Below are 12747 nucleotides of genomic sequence, written 5' to 3'. Positions count from 1 at the left end.
GGTGGCAGTATTCTGCACCATGCTGAAAAGCTTTGAGCTGTAAATCCTTTGTCCTTACAGCTCATGCATCAGTATTATGTTATGATACAGCAGAACTGATTCACACCAGCATGTATGGCACAAAATCTTGTGGCTGAGGTCAGGGCTTTGTGCAGGACACTCGAGTTTTTTCACTCCAACCTCAGCAAACCATGTCTTCATGGAGCTCGCTTTGTACACAGAGGCATTGTCATGGTAATGTAACAGGTTTGAGCCTCTTAGTTCCAGTGAAGGGAAATGGACATCCTTTTCAACTGTGTGCTTCCAACTGTGTGGCAACAGTTTGGGGAAGAACCACATATGGGTGTGATGGTCAGGCGCAATCCTTTGGCCATATAGTGTGCATCACAGTTTGGGCAATAGAACAAATGTGAATATGTGCATCTTAGTAAAATAGTTTTGAGTGTAAAAATACTACTAGTTCATCTAAAATGAATGAATGTAATCTTTAACTGTGCACATTTCATTTATATAGAGGTAGGGTAAATAAACATGATGAGCACTAAATCAGCAGTATGGCTTAGACATCACTGTAATTCAGTTATCGCAAGGTGATCCACTGGAAAACATTAGCGCAGCAGTTACAGGGCATCTGAACATATCCCCTCTTTTCTCATCACTAAAATAATTTTTAGATTGTAATTTTTTTTTATATAAAATATGAACATGATGGAACAGTCAACCCCAGTGTTGTTTCTCAAATACATGAGCAATGAGCACACCCCTTAAGCTTTGATGTCTTTTGTGAGACATGTGAGTCTTTTGCTTTTATCCTAAAGCCAGACACGACACTTACCCAGAAGTTCGCACGCATCTAGTCCTTCTTGAACTTGCCGTTGATGTAGGGCACATAGTCCAGGATCAGTCGCCAGTCTGTAAAGTGGACGACTGCAATGCCTCCAACGCCTCCCCATACAGCCAGCGTGGGAACCCTGTGACGCAGTAAAGCACATAAACAAAAGGATAAGTTGGCTGAAAACAAGCAGCTAGTCTAATCAGATGACTTTTGATTTTCAGGACTAAACATACTCCTTCATAAAACAGCAATGATCCATAAATGTGTGGAGTACCTCAGGATTCCATCTTGGGCTCTCCTTTGTTTTCACTGTCTAAACTTCCTCTTGGTTCTATCTGTGCAGTCTAAGCCTCAAATGCAAACATGTCTTCTTTTGCTCGACCAAGATTACGGGAAAGCCATAAGACACTAATATCCAATTTAAAATTTTATTTTAATTTACTGCACTTTTGAGTTGTTTTTAAGGTCTGTAGCCTCCACAGATGCTTTGTCTCATTCAGTTCTGTGGATTCCTAAATAATTTAATTCCTACAGTAGACAATCTCCTCAGATTTTAGTCAAATCAAATTCAAAACCCCAGCAGATGGCAAGAATTCAGATAAAACTTGTATGTATATGACAGATGTTGGAGTGTTTGACATTACTGATCAGACACCGACACTCACAGTAATCTGCCAAGTTACGTGGTTAGCGCTGTTGCCTCGCACCTCCAGGGTTGGGGGTTTGATTCCCACCTCTGCCCTTTGTGTGAAGAGTTTGCATGTTCTCCCTGTGCTTTGGGGGTTTCCTCCCCCAGTCCAAAGACATGTGTTGTAGGCATGATTGGCGTTCCCAAATTGTCTGTAGTGTGTATGAGTGTGTGCGACTGTGCACTGTGATGGATTGGCACCCTGTCCAGGATGTCCCCGGAGATCCTTAGGATAAGCTCAAAGTTATCCCTTAACCCTGTGTATGATAAGCAGTACAGAAAAGGGATGGATGGATGGGTGTCATCCATTTCAGAAGGAAAGCTCACTAGATGACAATCATGCTGTAGTGTTATGATCGGATATTGTGCACATACCTGCAGGAATGTGTATCCATAAATGCTCTACTAACTTTATACTAATTCACAGATTAACATTATAGTAATTCATAGACTTTCATATTAACCTTTATCTGGACAACTGCATTAATCAGTGTGATGTCCTGAACACGTCCTGTGCGCGAGCCCAGGAAACCGATATTAACGCTTAAAATACATAATAGTATTACTTATTACTTGTTAAATTGAGCATGGGTGCTGAAATGAGAGGAAAGTGCTACACTGTAGAGTGCATGAACACGCCAGAACCTGGCTGTCCTTCCTGTCCGAAACACGCCAGTTAGCAACAAGCTAGGTCAACAAGGACACAACTGTCTCACTAACTGAAAACAATTCTCACCCTCAAAATAATACACAATAAAGTCTGCAACACAAACTGAAACAACTTACCACGCCTTTCCAATGGAGAGATATTTCTGTCCTATTAATTTAGCGAGCATTTTCTGGAGAGTCTGTCTTCCCAACCTGACGGCTTAAAAATACGCTTTAGCGGAAGCAATATGGCGCCTAATGGTGACGACTAAATAAATGCGACCGCAACCGGAAGTTGACGGTTAGAGATGCAACGCTAAAATACTCAAGTAAACAAAAACTAAAAAAAATAATAAACATGCCAAAGAATTGAATTATTAAAAAGACCTACTTAAATTTTAAAAAAGAGGTGTTATACAAGAGCTATATATAACATGGCCCCAGGCTTTAAGGTTAGGCTACAATAGTAGATTAATTTCCAGTGAGGTTCAGGCTTTATTTACAGACCAGTTTTAGGGAAAAAGAAAGCTTAGTGTATAAATTTCGTTTTGTTTCATGCTAACACAAAACATTTTAACACCCCATCTCACATGGTTAAATACAGGAGAGCCCCTTCATGACACAGGAATAACTGACCCCTAAGATGGTCACCCGGTTATTCGATTCAGACACAGTGCCAATAATCAGGTCCTGTAAGTCACAATTGTGACACCAGGAAAAACAAATCATCACCCAAAGGCATAAAGCATCCAAGTGAATACTATTTGCTCACTGAAATTCCAGTACACCAGCTATAACCTTAGGAGTACCTCAGGGCTCCATCTTGGGTCCTCTATTTTTCAGTGTACAAACTTACCCTTGGTTGTATGTGCAGGCATTTTTGGATGAGCTTCAAAGACAATCAGGTAGTTTCTTGTACTACCCGAAAGATGATGGGAAAAACATTTTGATACCCAATTTAAAAATATATTTAACAGGCTTTTGAATCTTCCCAAGGTCCATAGTAAAAGTATGCAACAGGACACCAAAAATGCTGCCTTTTATATTTTCATGCATATAACTCTGGACACAAAGAACACACACGTTCATTAACCTAAGAGTGCATCGGGCATGGTGGTTGCTTGCACTGCATTCATTCATAATTCTTAAGGAAATGCTTTATCTTTTTCAGGTTTGTGGTTTACATTTCTAATTTGTTTATATTTTAAGAAATAGAACCACCTACGTTCATTAGAAAATATATCATGAACTGGTACAAATAAAAATAATAATAATAATAATAATAATAATAACTGCATGATTAGTTAAAAGTTTCAATGAAAGTGGGAGAGGTTGGTCAAAATCCCTTTGGGAGCAGACTGGAGTTTGAAATCAATCCAGTGCACACCTCTAGTATGTTCGTTCACATTCTGTCCAGTGATTTGTCTGTTTTTATTCATCAATTTAATTCTTATTTCAAGTGATCTTTTACTTTCGAATCAAGTTAATTTGTTCAAATTATCTTGATTTTAAAATCTGAGAAACAGGGTCTGCGTGGTGTTCTTGGAGCTACCAGACGAAATCTGTGACAGCTTGGTCTAATGTGCACATGATTAGGGGTCAGACAGATGGTACTATCCACTGGTGCAGCATAACAGCCAGACCATGAATGTTTTCCATTTCACTGAACAGAACAGCCAATGATATAACCAATCCAATGTACAATTTTACCTCATCAGATATGTTAAGGGCTGAGGGCTGTCTTGAGCACTGATAACCCTGCTCTATGTTCAATGTCATAAACAACAAGCTGCAGTTTAGGAGTACTTTTTAATAATCATATCTTAAAATTTGTATTGTTGATGTGAACTTTAGCAGTCGTGTAATAACTGGACAGATGGGTGGAATGATAGAGGAGATATAATGCGTTTCATATGCCAGTTATAACAAATATATAAATCTTGAGTCCATAAGCCTTATAACTAATTTATCTTTGTTAAATAAGGAACATATTACAGATAGAACATGGCACCTGCCATAATTCTTGTTATTTTTTTCTTAAATGGTGTCTGTCTATAATATCTGTGTCTAGGTTATGTATAATCCTCTAATAGACTGCAACAGTAAAGGCCTGTAGAAGAAAAAAAAAAAAAAGATTAACATTTAGTGATGAATAAACCCCCTCTTGCTGTGTGTTCTTCTTTATTTGGGTATATAATTAAAAAAAAAAAAAAAAAAAAAAAAAAGACATGGAAAATGTATAACTTCTGTTATTAAAAATGGCACATTTATTGCTACTTTATATACATAACAATTCTGAATAGCTACTTTATATAAAAAATAGGAAAGTGGAGGCACTTTGGGGACTTGAGAAAACCTCCCCAATGGTGTGGGTCAACAGATTCTGCAGATGAAAATGCCAAGAGACTGAGACGACGTCTCAGCCAAACAAAAACAAAATAATAAAGTGAGCACTTAATATCAAAGAAGGAACTCCTGTCCCGAGCCAGGTTTATCTTAAAACTAGGCTCAACCTGTCAGAAAACGCTAGCTTTTGCACTCAAAGATGCTCATACGTCAGTCATAAATCAGAATTTGAGGAATGATTGGGACCAATGGAAGTTTTAAGATTTCAGTTTGCTTCGGTATAACCCAACAAAAATAACTGCCTCAATTTGAGGCAGCAAGTCAATTTAAGAAAGAGGAGCATGAAATTTTCTACCCAAACCAAAATGTGGTTTCAAGGTGGGCTGAAAAAGTAAAGAACTTTTTTTCCATTTTAAAAAGCCACAAGTAAAGCTGTCTTTTGTGTACTTTGTAAATGATTACTCTTTACCAAATAGCCAGTTCAGTGTCTGTTCCACACTCTTGTATCAAAAATAAGCACATCACCATGGTCAAATGTTTCTAATGTATCTGAGCAAAGTTACCAAGATAAATACATATACTGAGCAAAACAAAACAAACAAAAATAAAACATACAAAAGCTTCATAACTCAAAATCAGGACAGAGGTCACTGAGCACATAAAAACTAAACAGGGATCACATTTACAAAGAAAGTACTTTATTTGCTCGGCAGAGCAAAAGTTCATTTAAGATCCACTAAAAATCCCCATACCCCTGTCTTCATGTGAATTTTATAAAATATTCCATTAGAGCCAGCAAAACATGTGACATTGCAATTAAAACCTGATTTCAGGATTGAACTGAAAACAGTGTGCAGGCACTAGTACGGTATCACTCCCCCGGTACGACCCCGCCGGGCACGGAGGTCAGCGCGGAGAATGAAGAAGGCCACCCTAATCACTCTTGCACATTTCCTCCATCAAAATTCAGAGCATTGCAATATGCAAACCAACACAATTCATTTTCTGGTTTTCAGAGATGATTTTGTACTGACTGAAGGAGAACACTGATAAATTCAGCTGTTGAAATGACCCTTTGTGTCAGCTTTTATGAAAAGATTTTATAAAGGTGGTGCAACCACAATACTACGATCACTGAGAGGGTAATGAAGTGATATTGCAGTGATTCAAACCCTTTAAACAAAAGGAGCAATGAGGACAGGGAATACGTATTTCTTATTTATATAAAAAAAAAAAAATAAAAAAAAAAAAGAATGCTGGTTACGATTCCATCCCCCCCCATTAAAATACAAAATTGCTAAAGAAATATGAAACAATTACATTTGTTCCTGGCATCCTTGAACGCAAAGTTCTTTCGCATATTTAAATTTGTAAAACATTTAGAAGAAGAAGAAGAAAGGAAAAAAAAAAAAAAGTCAACAAGATCTTCTCGTAAGATCCCAAGTAATTGTTCAAATGATCCATTTTCTTCCATTTTAAGGAAAGATATCCAGATTTGGCAGCAGATGCAGTTGACACTCATGAGTCAGCAAAATGCACAAATACCCCTGACGTAACTTTAGCACTGAATCACTGGCCAAAAACGAGCAGATTTCACGAATCTTCGACATGATTTTGCTGTACTTTTAAGAACAGACTACATCTACCCTTCAAATCCAATCAAGACAATTGGTAATCGTACATGGTGTCCATGTCCAAAGTGTTTCCTTACACTTTTTTTTCTTTAAGAACAGCAGGAAGAAGGATCCAGGATCAAAGACGTGACAGACGGCACAGTACTGAAATGCTAAAAATGAGGAGACTGAAAGGATGTAGAGCTGTTAGTTGCTCACAATAGTCAAGAGGACACTTTGTTCCTCTTAAAAAAATAAATCATAAACCAAACTGCTAGTCCAGTAAGTAACAATGAAGTGTTGATTCCATGGCTGTGGTGACGGATGAAGAGGTGAATAGGTTCCAGTTAGACAGGTACACGAGCTCAGACACTCAACGTTAATGCAAAAAAACACAAGCTGAAATTGAGCGCTGATGTGTTTGTCACTGTGGTTGTTCTTTTTTTCCGTTTATGCTTTCACCGTCATGTGTGATGGTACAAAAGAAAGCCAAAAGGTAAGATTTCTGTTCCCTAATTTGAGCCCTTGACTGCCCACGAAGTGTTTGTGTGCACATGTGCTATGTACTAGCACAATATCCGATCATCAAATTATCAGACTTCTAACGGTGTAGCTTGTATAGCCGGATATACTCGGTTTAACTTGACAAGCGTGTGTCCTTTTGTTTTGTTTTGAAGTCTTGGGAATGGTTGTCTATATTTCGATAGGGAATTAAATCCTGGCAAAACACACCTCCATATTCTCATTGCTCCCATATGTAAGCAAGAGGCGTCTATTTATATTTTATAAAAAAAAAAAGAAAAAAGAAAAAAAAGAGCACAGATTCTTGTTCGTTGTGCTCAGAGTTCCTCCATCTCTCAGCAGTGTTCTTTAGGATGCTCCAATGGTCCATAACATCTGTGTGTACATTTATGCAAGAGTGTGCTGTGTCAAAGTGTGTCAGCTTTCAGTAAAATGTGTATGTGTGTGTTTGCACAAGTATGTGTCCATAAGATCAAAAGATTCTGATGCACAGTCATGGTGAGCGTATTCACACACTGAGACGGTAGATAGGAGAATAAGGCCACGTCTGAAAGTACTCTTTAGGACAGAATCTGGAAAAGAAAAGAAAATAATAATAATTAGTGAAAGGAAAGGGTGATGTGTATATGTTATAGACAAGAACAGGCTTCCCATTCTTTTTCATGTTACATGCATAAAGAACAAAGTGTGAATATTCCTCTCAATTTATCTGTAGCTTGCATCTAGACTGGATCCAGACAGTGACATTCACTAACTTCGCTAATCTTACAACGTCTACGTGAGACGTGAAATGATGCACCAAAATGAACGATCTTAGTGGCTTAGACATTTTATCCATTTTCTCATTTACCACATCTGTCCATTGCTGGAAAATCACTCTTAGGTTCACAGAACCGGCGAGAACCTGACAATCCTCATGATAAATGCAATACTTACATAAATATTACATATGAGTGTGCCCATCACTGCCCAGCCCAGGGTGGCCTCCTCCTCCCAGCTGCATCTGAGGATCTCCACCCATGCCGGTCACCTTTTCCTCCTCTCTCCTCTTCAGACACGCTGCCTTTGGGTTGAGGTTACGCTCTGTAGTGAGTTGGGACATACGGACAAGTCAGCAATGACAGCCATGGCATTACAATTCACACTTCAATTCATACAACTCAGCAGTGCACAAGCTGTGGAGATAAAGAGAGCTGCAAATTTGGAGGAAGTTACACAGCAACACAGTTAATGCAGGCAGTGGCTGGTCAAGGACAGAGGAACAGAAGCTACTTAAGAAAAGACTGGGATGAGAAATGGCATGGCAGTGAGGAGGAAAGACAGAGAGGTGGTCAAGGGCAGGTTCAAGCACAGCAAACAAGCTTCCAATGGCAGCAATGACTTTAGAGCATCTTTGTATTGAAGGCGTTTCTCCCCAACCCCCATTCTCCACATGAGGCACAGGAGCGAGGGATGAGCGTGGAGGTGGAGCCCTACCTCGCACCTGCCTCTCGAGGCTTAGGATGACCTGCACGGCCTGCTGCAGGATGATCAGTTTGGTCTGCGCCTTGTCGCTCTTCAGGTGCAGCTGGCACATGCGCCCGAGCTCCCGGAAGGCCTCGTTGATGTCGCGCACTCGAACTCTCTCGCGAGCGTTGTTGGCCAGGCGGCGCTCCCGGTCACGCTGCTCCTTCTCCTCCACTGTCAAGCACTCCTCTGACACGCTGCTGCCGAGGGCAACCGGGGTCTTGTTAATCACCTTGTTAAGCAATCAACTTCCTAATGAATTGATTAGCGCTTAACAAACTCACAAGGCACTGCAATGTTTAGGTGTGTTAAAACCTATCACCTACTAAATGAAATATTTCTCTTTTGTGTTCTTATTAGTCAGGGCTGACGATATGTTTTGGGGGAAATTCTGACTACTGATATGATGAAGTTGGAATCCTGTGGTTGGAGGAGATCGATGGCGGAGCGGAGAGAAAGACCAGCTTGGATGAACAAAAAATGGCCACATGCTTCAGCTTTGACATCTCCATCTTCTTGTCACGAACATCAGGAAGCAAAGATCTGACCATGAGCTTACACATATATGTGAACATCACATAATGAATATATGCAATGAACGCTCGACACCTGCCACATGTCTCTGGAGTGGATCTGATTTCAGTGCAAAAATCGCCAGTGGAGAATGAGGGCCTTTTGTGGGGGCTGCCATGGAGCAAAGGGTGAGTGAATTTAAAAAAAAAAAAAAAAAAAGGGGGGGGGGGGGGAGGGGAGAGAGCGATGCACCTTCTGCCAAGTACTGTATAGACAAACACACACAGCCACTGTGAAAGCTAAGGAAAACAAAAGGAAGAAAAAGATCTGCTTGATGTCTCATCTTAAACCCATCCCTTTACACAGAGATGTGTTTATTCATGATGAGATCAAACGGCCTGCTGCAATCTGTAAGAACTGGGAGATGAGGAGAGAAGCATGAAGAGAGATGATGGAAAAAAGGACAACCTGGCAAAAAAAAAAAAAAAAAAAAAAAAAGGAGGGGGGTGTCCAGACAGGGCAGATCAGAACATGCACACACACACACACACGCACAAAAAAAAAAAAAAAAAAAGCTGCAAACAGAAGAGTTACAGGAGCATGTTAATACAACTGCGAGTGGAAGCGGGACAAAAAAAGAAACAGCTGTTAATAAATGAGCATCTGTATACTGCAAAGTCAGCTCGTCTGAACTGCCAGAGTATACAGCGTGGAAAGAGGAGCAAGACTAAGACAACATAAAACCAGCTGTTTTACTGCAAAGATCCTAGTGAGGAGTTTAGACATAAAGAGGTCTTTACAGAGTTATTAAAGCACTGAGGAAAAAAGATTAGCGTGGAAAACCCCAAGATGGCCACTTCAGCATAAGATTTGTGATTTAGGGTTTTGATTTAACAATGCACGGTCTTATTCACCTGTATACATTGGTGTACACTGATAACCAAAACCAGAATAGATAAGCTAACCATTGTTTCACTATTAATATATTTTGGTAACCCATCACACATGCACACAAAATATTAGCACCACTTTGATAAAGACAGCCACCAGAGTATGATAATGGATACCACACTTTCACTCAAATGAAAGCTGAGCTCCCATTGCCACCCCAAAAAAACCCACAGTGTTAACATTTACAGCTTAAAATTGTGGCAAGGTTTAAGGTAAAAGCTACCGCTGTTCCTAGATTTTTCTATGAATCTTATGTACATCAAACTTTTGGTTAATCTATTAATTTTGCACAGATTTTCAGAAGCGTCCTTTACTTTGGCGTCTCAGTCAATATCAGTGTCAAGCATTTCAGTGGCCAACTTTAGGGCGTTCCATAGTATTTACACTCACAGATGAGAGTGTTATATCAGGGTGAAAACCAAACCATTTCACAATATTAGTTACACAATGTTTCTTTACAAATCTGCCTTGCAGAAGGCTTATGCGTACAAACTCAATGAATGTGTGTCAGGAAAAATCAACTACTAATCTTATATTTAACAATTCACATTTAGTGGTTCATGTCCAATTTCCAAATTAATATTTAGTGCAATCATCAGGGTATTAGCGTTCTCGATGTTAATGCAGAGTGCGATTAGGTACTACACTTTTTAGATTGGCTTTTGCGTGACAGTTACTTGCTAATTAATAAATATATAACGAAATTATGCGAAACAGACATCCCATACAGGGATTCATGTCCATTTAGAGCATCATTAAATATTCTTTCACTTTCGTGCTGCTCATTCAATTTTCAATTTTAACATTAATAACATGTACAATCAGCACAAATTTTTAGTTTAGATATGCAGCCAGCACTGCTGCTACAGTAAACCTATGGGAAACCTGCAGAACACAATAACAAATGTGCTAAACCTGTAAGAAAGAGAATATGCTGACTAAACACAAATACAGACAGCAGGTGAGTGGGAAAGTGATAAGACTAGCTTCGAAATTAAATGTGAGTGAGTGGAGGGCAAAACAAACACAGGATTAACTGAACAGGCAAAAAAAAAAAAAAAAAAAAAAGACAGGGACAGGGCCATGCACAAATACAAACATATAAACATGTACTAAGCACTATGCCATTCTCATCAGCTACTAGTCCCACCTAGAGAAAGGTAAAGCAGGCTTGTGTATTTCTGTACATTAACAGATTAATGCATTTGTTAATGATGGGCATGTGCAGTTAATTAATGGTTATTATAATAAATACCTGATTCATAAAAAAATCCAAAGCTAAACATATAAGCTGCCTTTATGTTAGAATGTGACATAAGAAGAATGGTCTAGAGCTCTTGCTATTATGATTTGAAGAGATCCTAATGAGAACAAAGTGATGTTGCTGACCAGCAATAACGGCACCTGAAGGCGCCAATACATCTGGTTGGAAAAAGAAAGAACGTTGAGTTCAAGTCTATAGGTCACTGCTAAAATACAACAGAAAAAAAAAAACACTACAGATTATATCAAATGATAAATTGATTAAAATGGCTGCCTAGTTGGTGTTACCCAGACTAAAACAGTAATTAACCTGGTGATTTTAAAAAAGCAAAGCATTTCCCAACGCTTCATTACAACGCTTTGTTACACGTTTTTGACTATGTAACTACTTGACATGCCCATCATAAAGTTTATATAAATGTGTCTATAGACCATATTGTCATATTGACAGCTGTCTACTCCGTTACCATAAAACAAGCCATCTTATCTCTCTTTAAGCAGGACTGCTAGCCCACCCCACAGCCACATCTCCACTGTGTGTGATCAGGTCTCGTTTTTCCGAGAGGGAGGCGAGGCCCACTGACCTCGCACTTGCTGCTCCAGGCTGAGAATAACATTAACGGCCTGGTGCAGGATCAGCAGTTTGGTCTGCGGTTTCTCATTGTTCAGATGGAGCTGGCACATGCGACCGAGCTCCTTGAAGGCCTCGTTGATGTCACGCACACGTAAACGCTCTCGCGCGTTATTGGCCACACGCCGTTCTTTCTCCCGCTCCGCCTTCATCTCCGCTGGCAAGTCCTCGTCGTCCTCATCATTGTCAAGACTTTACAGATTGATGGCAGCAGAGACGTGGGGACAGAGGGGGTGAGAGGGGGGGGTTACAGGCACAACAAATAATAAGCTAGTTACAGAATTAGGAGCACCTAGGCTGACACTGATGAGGGTGGGTGAGTGTGCATATGGTTGTGTTTCCGTTCTCTGGTCTGGTCAAGTGACTGCAAGCACAGTATGTGTGGTTCTGTACGGAATAAAGCGCTCTCTCTGTGTGTGTGTGTGTGTGTGTGTGTGTGTATATATATACACTACACAGTCTCTAATTTTACATGTCCACGTGTTCTGTTCTCAAAGATGGTGAATATTTCTATTATGTTTCTATAAGTTTATTTACAACAGTTAATGATGAGTATGTACATCCTGCCTACTGTTAGCAAGCAGCTAAAAATAATGTGCACATTAACTCATTTGTGTTGAGCATGGTGTCCTACTCTAAGGCAGACGTGTTCTGCACGGACTTGTCAGAGCGTCACTAGAGACTCTTCCCTGCTTGTTAATGTAACAATTTTAAAAGATTCAACAATCTAACCTTAGCTGTGTCCTTTAACAAGACCCACTATACACTAATGCTATTGTGTGCTGTGGTGCGTGTGATGGGGTCGGGTACCTGGTCCGTGTGCGGCTCGTCTTGCCGTCTTTCTTCTCGTCCTCGGACTTGTCTATAACAGAGCAGTTCTCGTCATCCTCCTTCTCCTCCCTCTTTATATCTGTGCTGCCGGTGCGAGGCAGACTTCCAGGCAAACCTTGAGACACCACAGTAAGCAAGGTGGAGGATGAGTGTTCTGGAAAGGTCTACACTACCCAGTACTGAACTCCAAGAGTGCACAATATAGCCAAACAAACAATAGTAGTGTATTCTACACATTAATGAAAATGCAATCTCTGTTAAACAATGTTTGGTTTGATGCTAATTTGAACATCTTGATAAAAATCACAATTCAGCAGCAGTTATCCTGAGGCAGTTTGTGTTCACACACATTTAGACAATGACATAGACAATGGCTATTACTTAACAGACAAAACAGTAA

The 12747-nt window shown here is 39.8% G+C and overlaps 1 protein-coding gene across 1 annotated transcript in view; it reads right to left on the bottom strand.

Moving 5' to 3' along the window:
- The window catches only part of tcf3a (transcription factor 3a), a 35582-nt gene that overhangs the window by 1468 nt on the left and 21367 nt on the right, over window positions 1–12747 (bottom strand). The window contains exons 16-20 of the mRNA XM_026925493.3: window positions 12327–12462; window positions 11470–11708; window positions 7589–7735; window positions 2310–7224; window positions 836–971 (exon numbers count right to left, since the gene is read on the bottom strand). Coding sequence (XP_026781294.3) covers window positions 7596–7735; window positions 11470–11708; window positions 12327–12462 — 515 coding nt within the window. The 3' untranslated portion in view covers window positions 836–971; window positions 2310–7224; window positions 7589–7595. The remainder of the gene's footprint in view (window positions 1–835; window positions 972–2309; window positions 7225–7588; window positions 7736–11469; window positions 11709–12326; window positions 12463–12747) is intronic.

The sequence above is a fragment of the Pangasianodon hypophthalmus genome, chromosome 21 (assembly GCF_027358585.1).
Source record: "Pangasianodon hypophthalmus isolate fPanHyp1 chromosome 21, fPanHyp1.pri, whole genome shotgun sequence".
NCBI classification, from domain to species: Eukaryota; Metazoa; Chordata; class Actinopteri; order Siluriformes; family Pangasiidae; genus Pangasianodon; species Pangasianodon hypophthalmus.
Note: the sequence above shows the minus strand (reverse complement) of the source record. Positions and strands in the feature narration are given on the sequence as shown.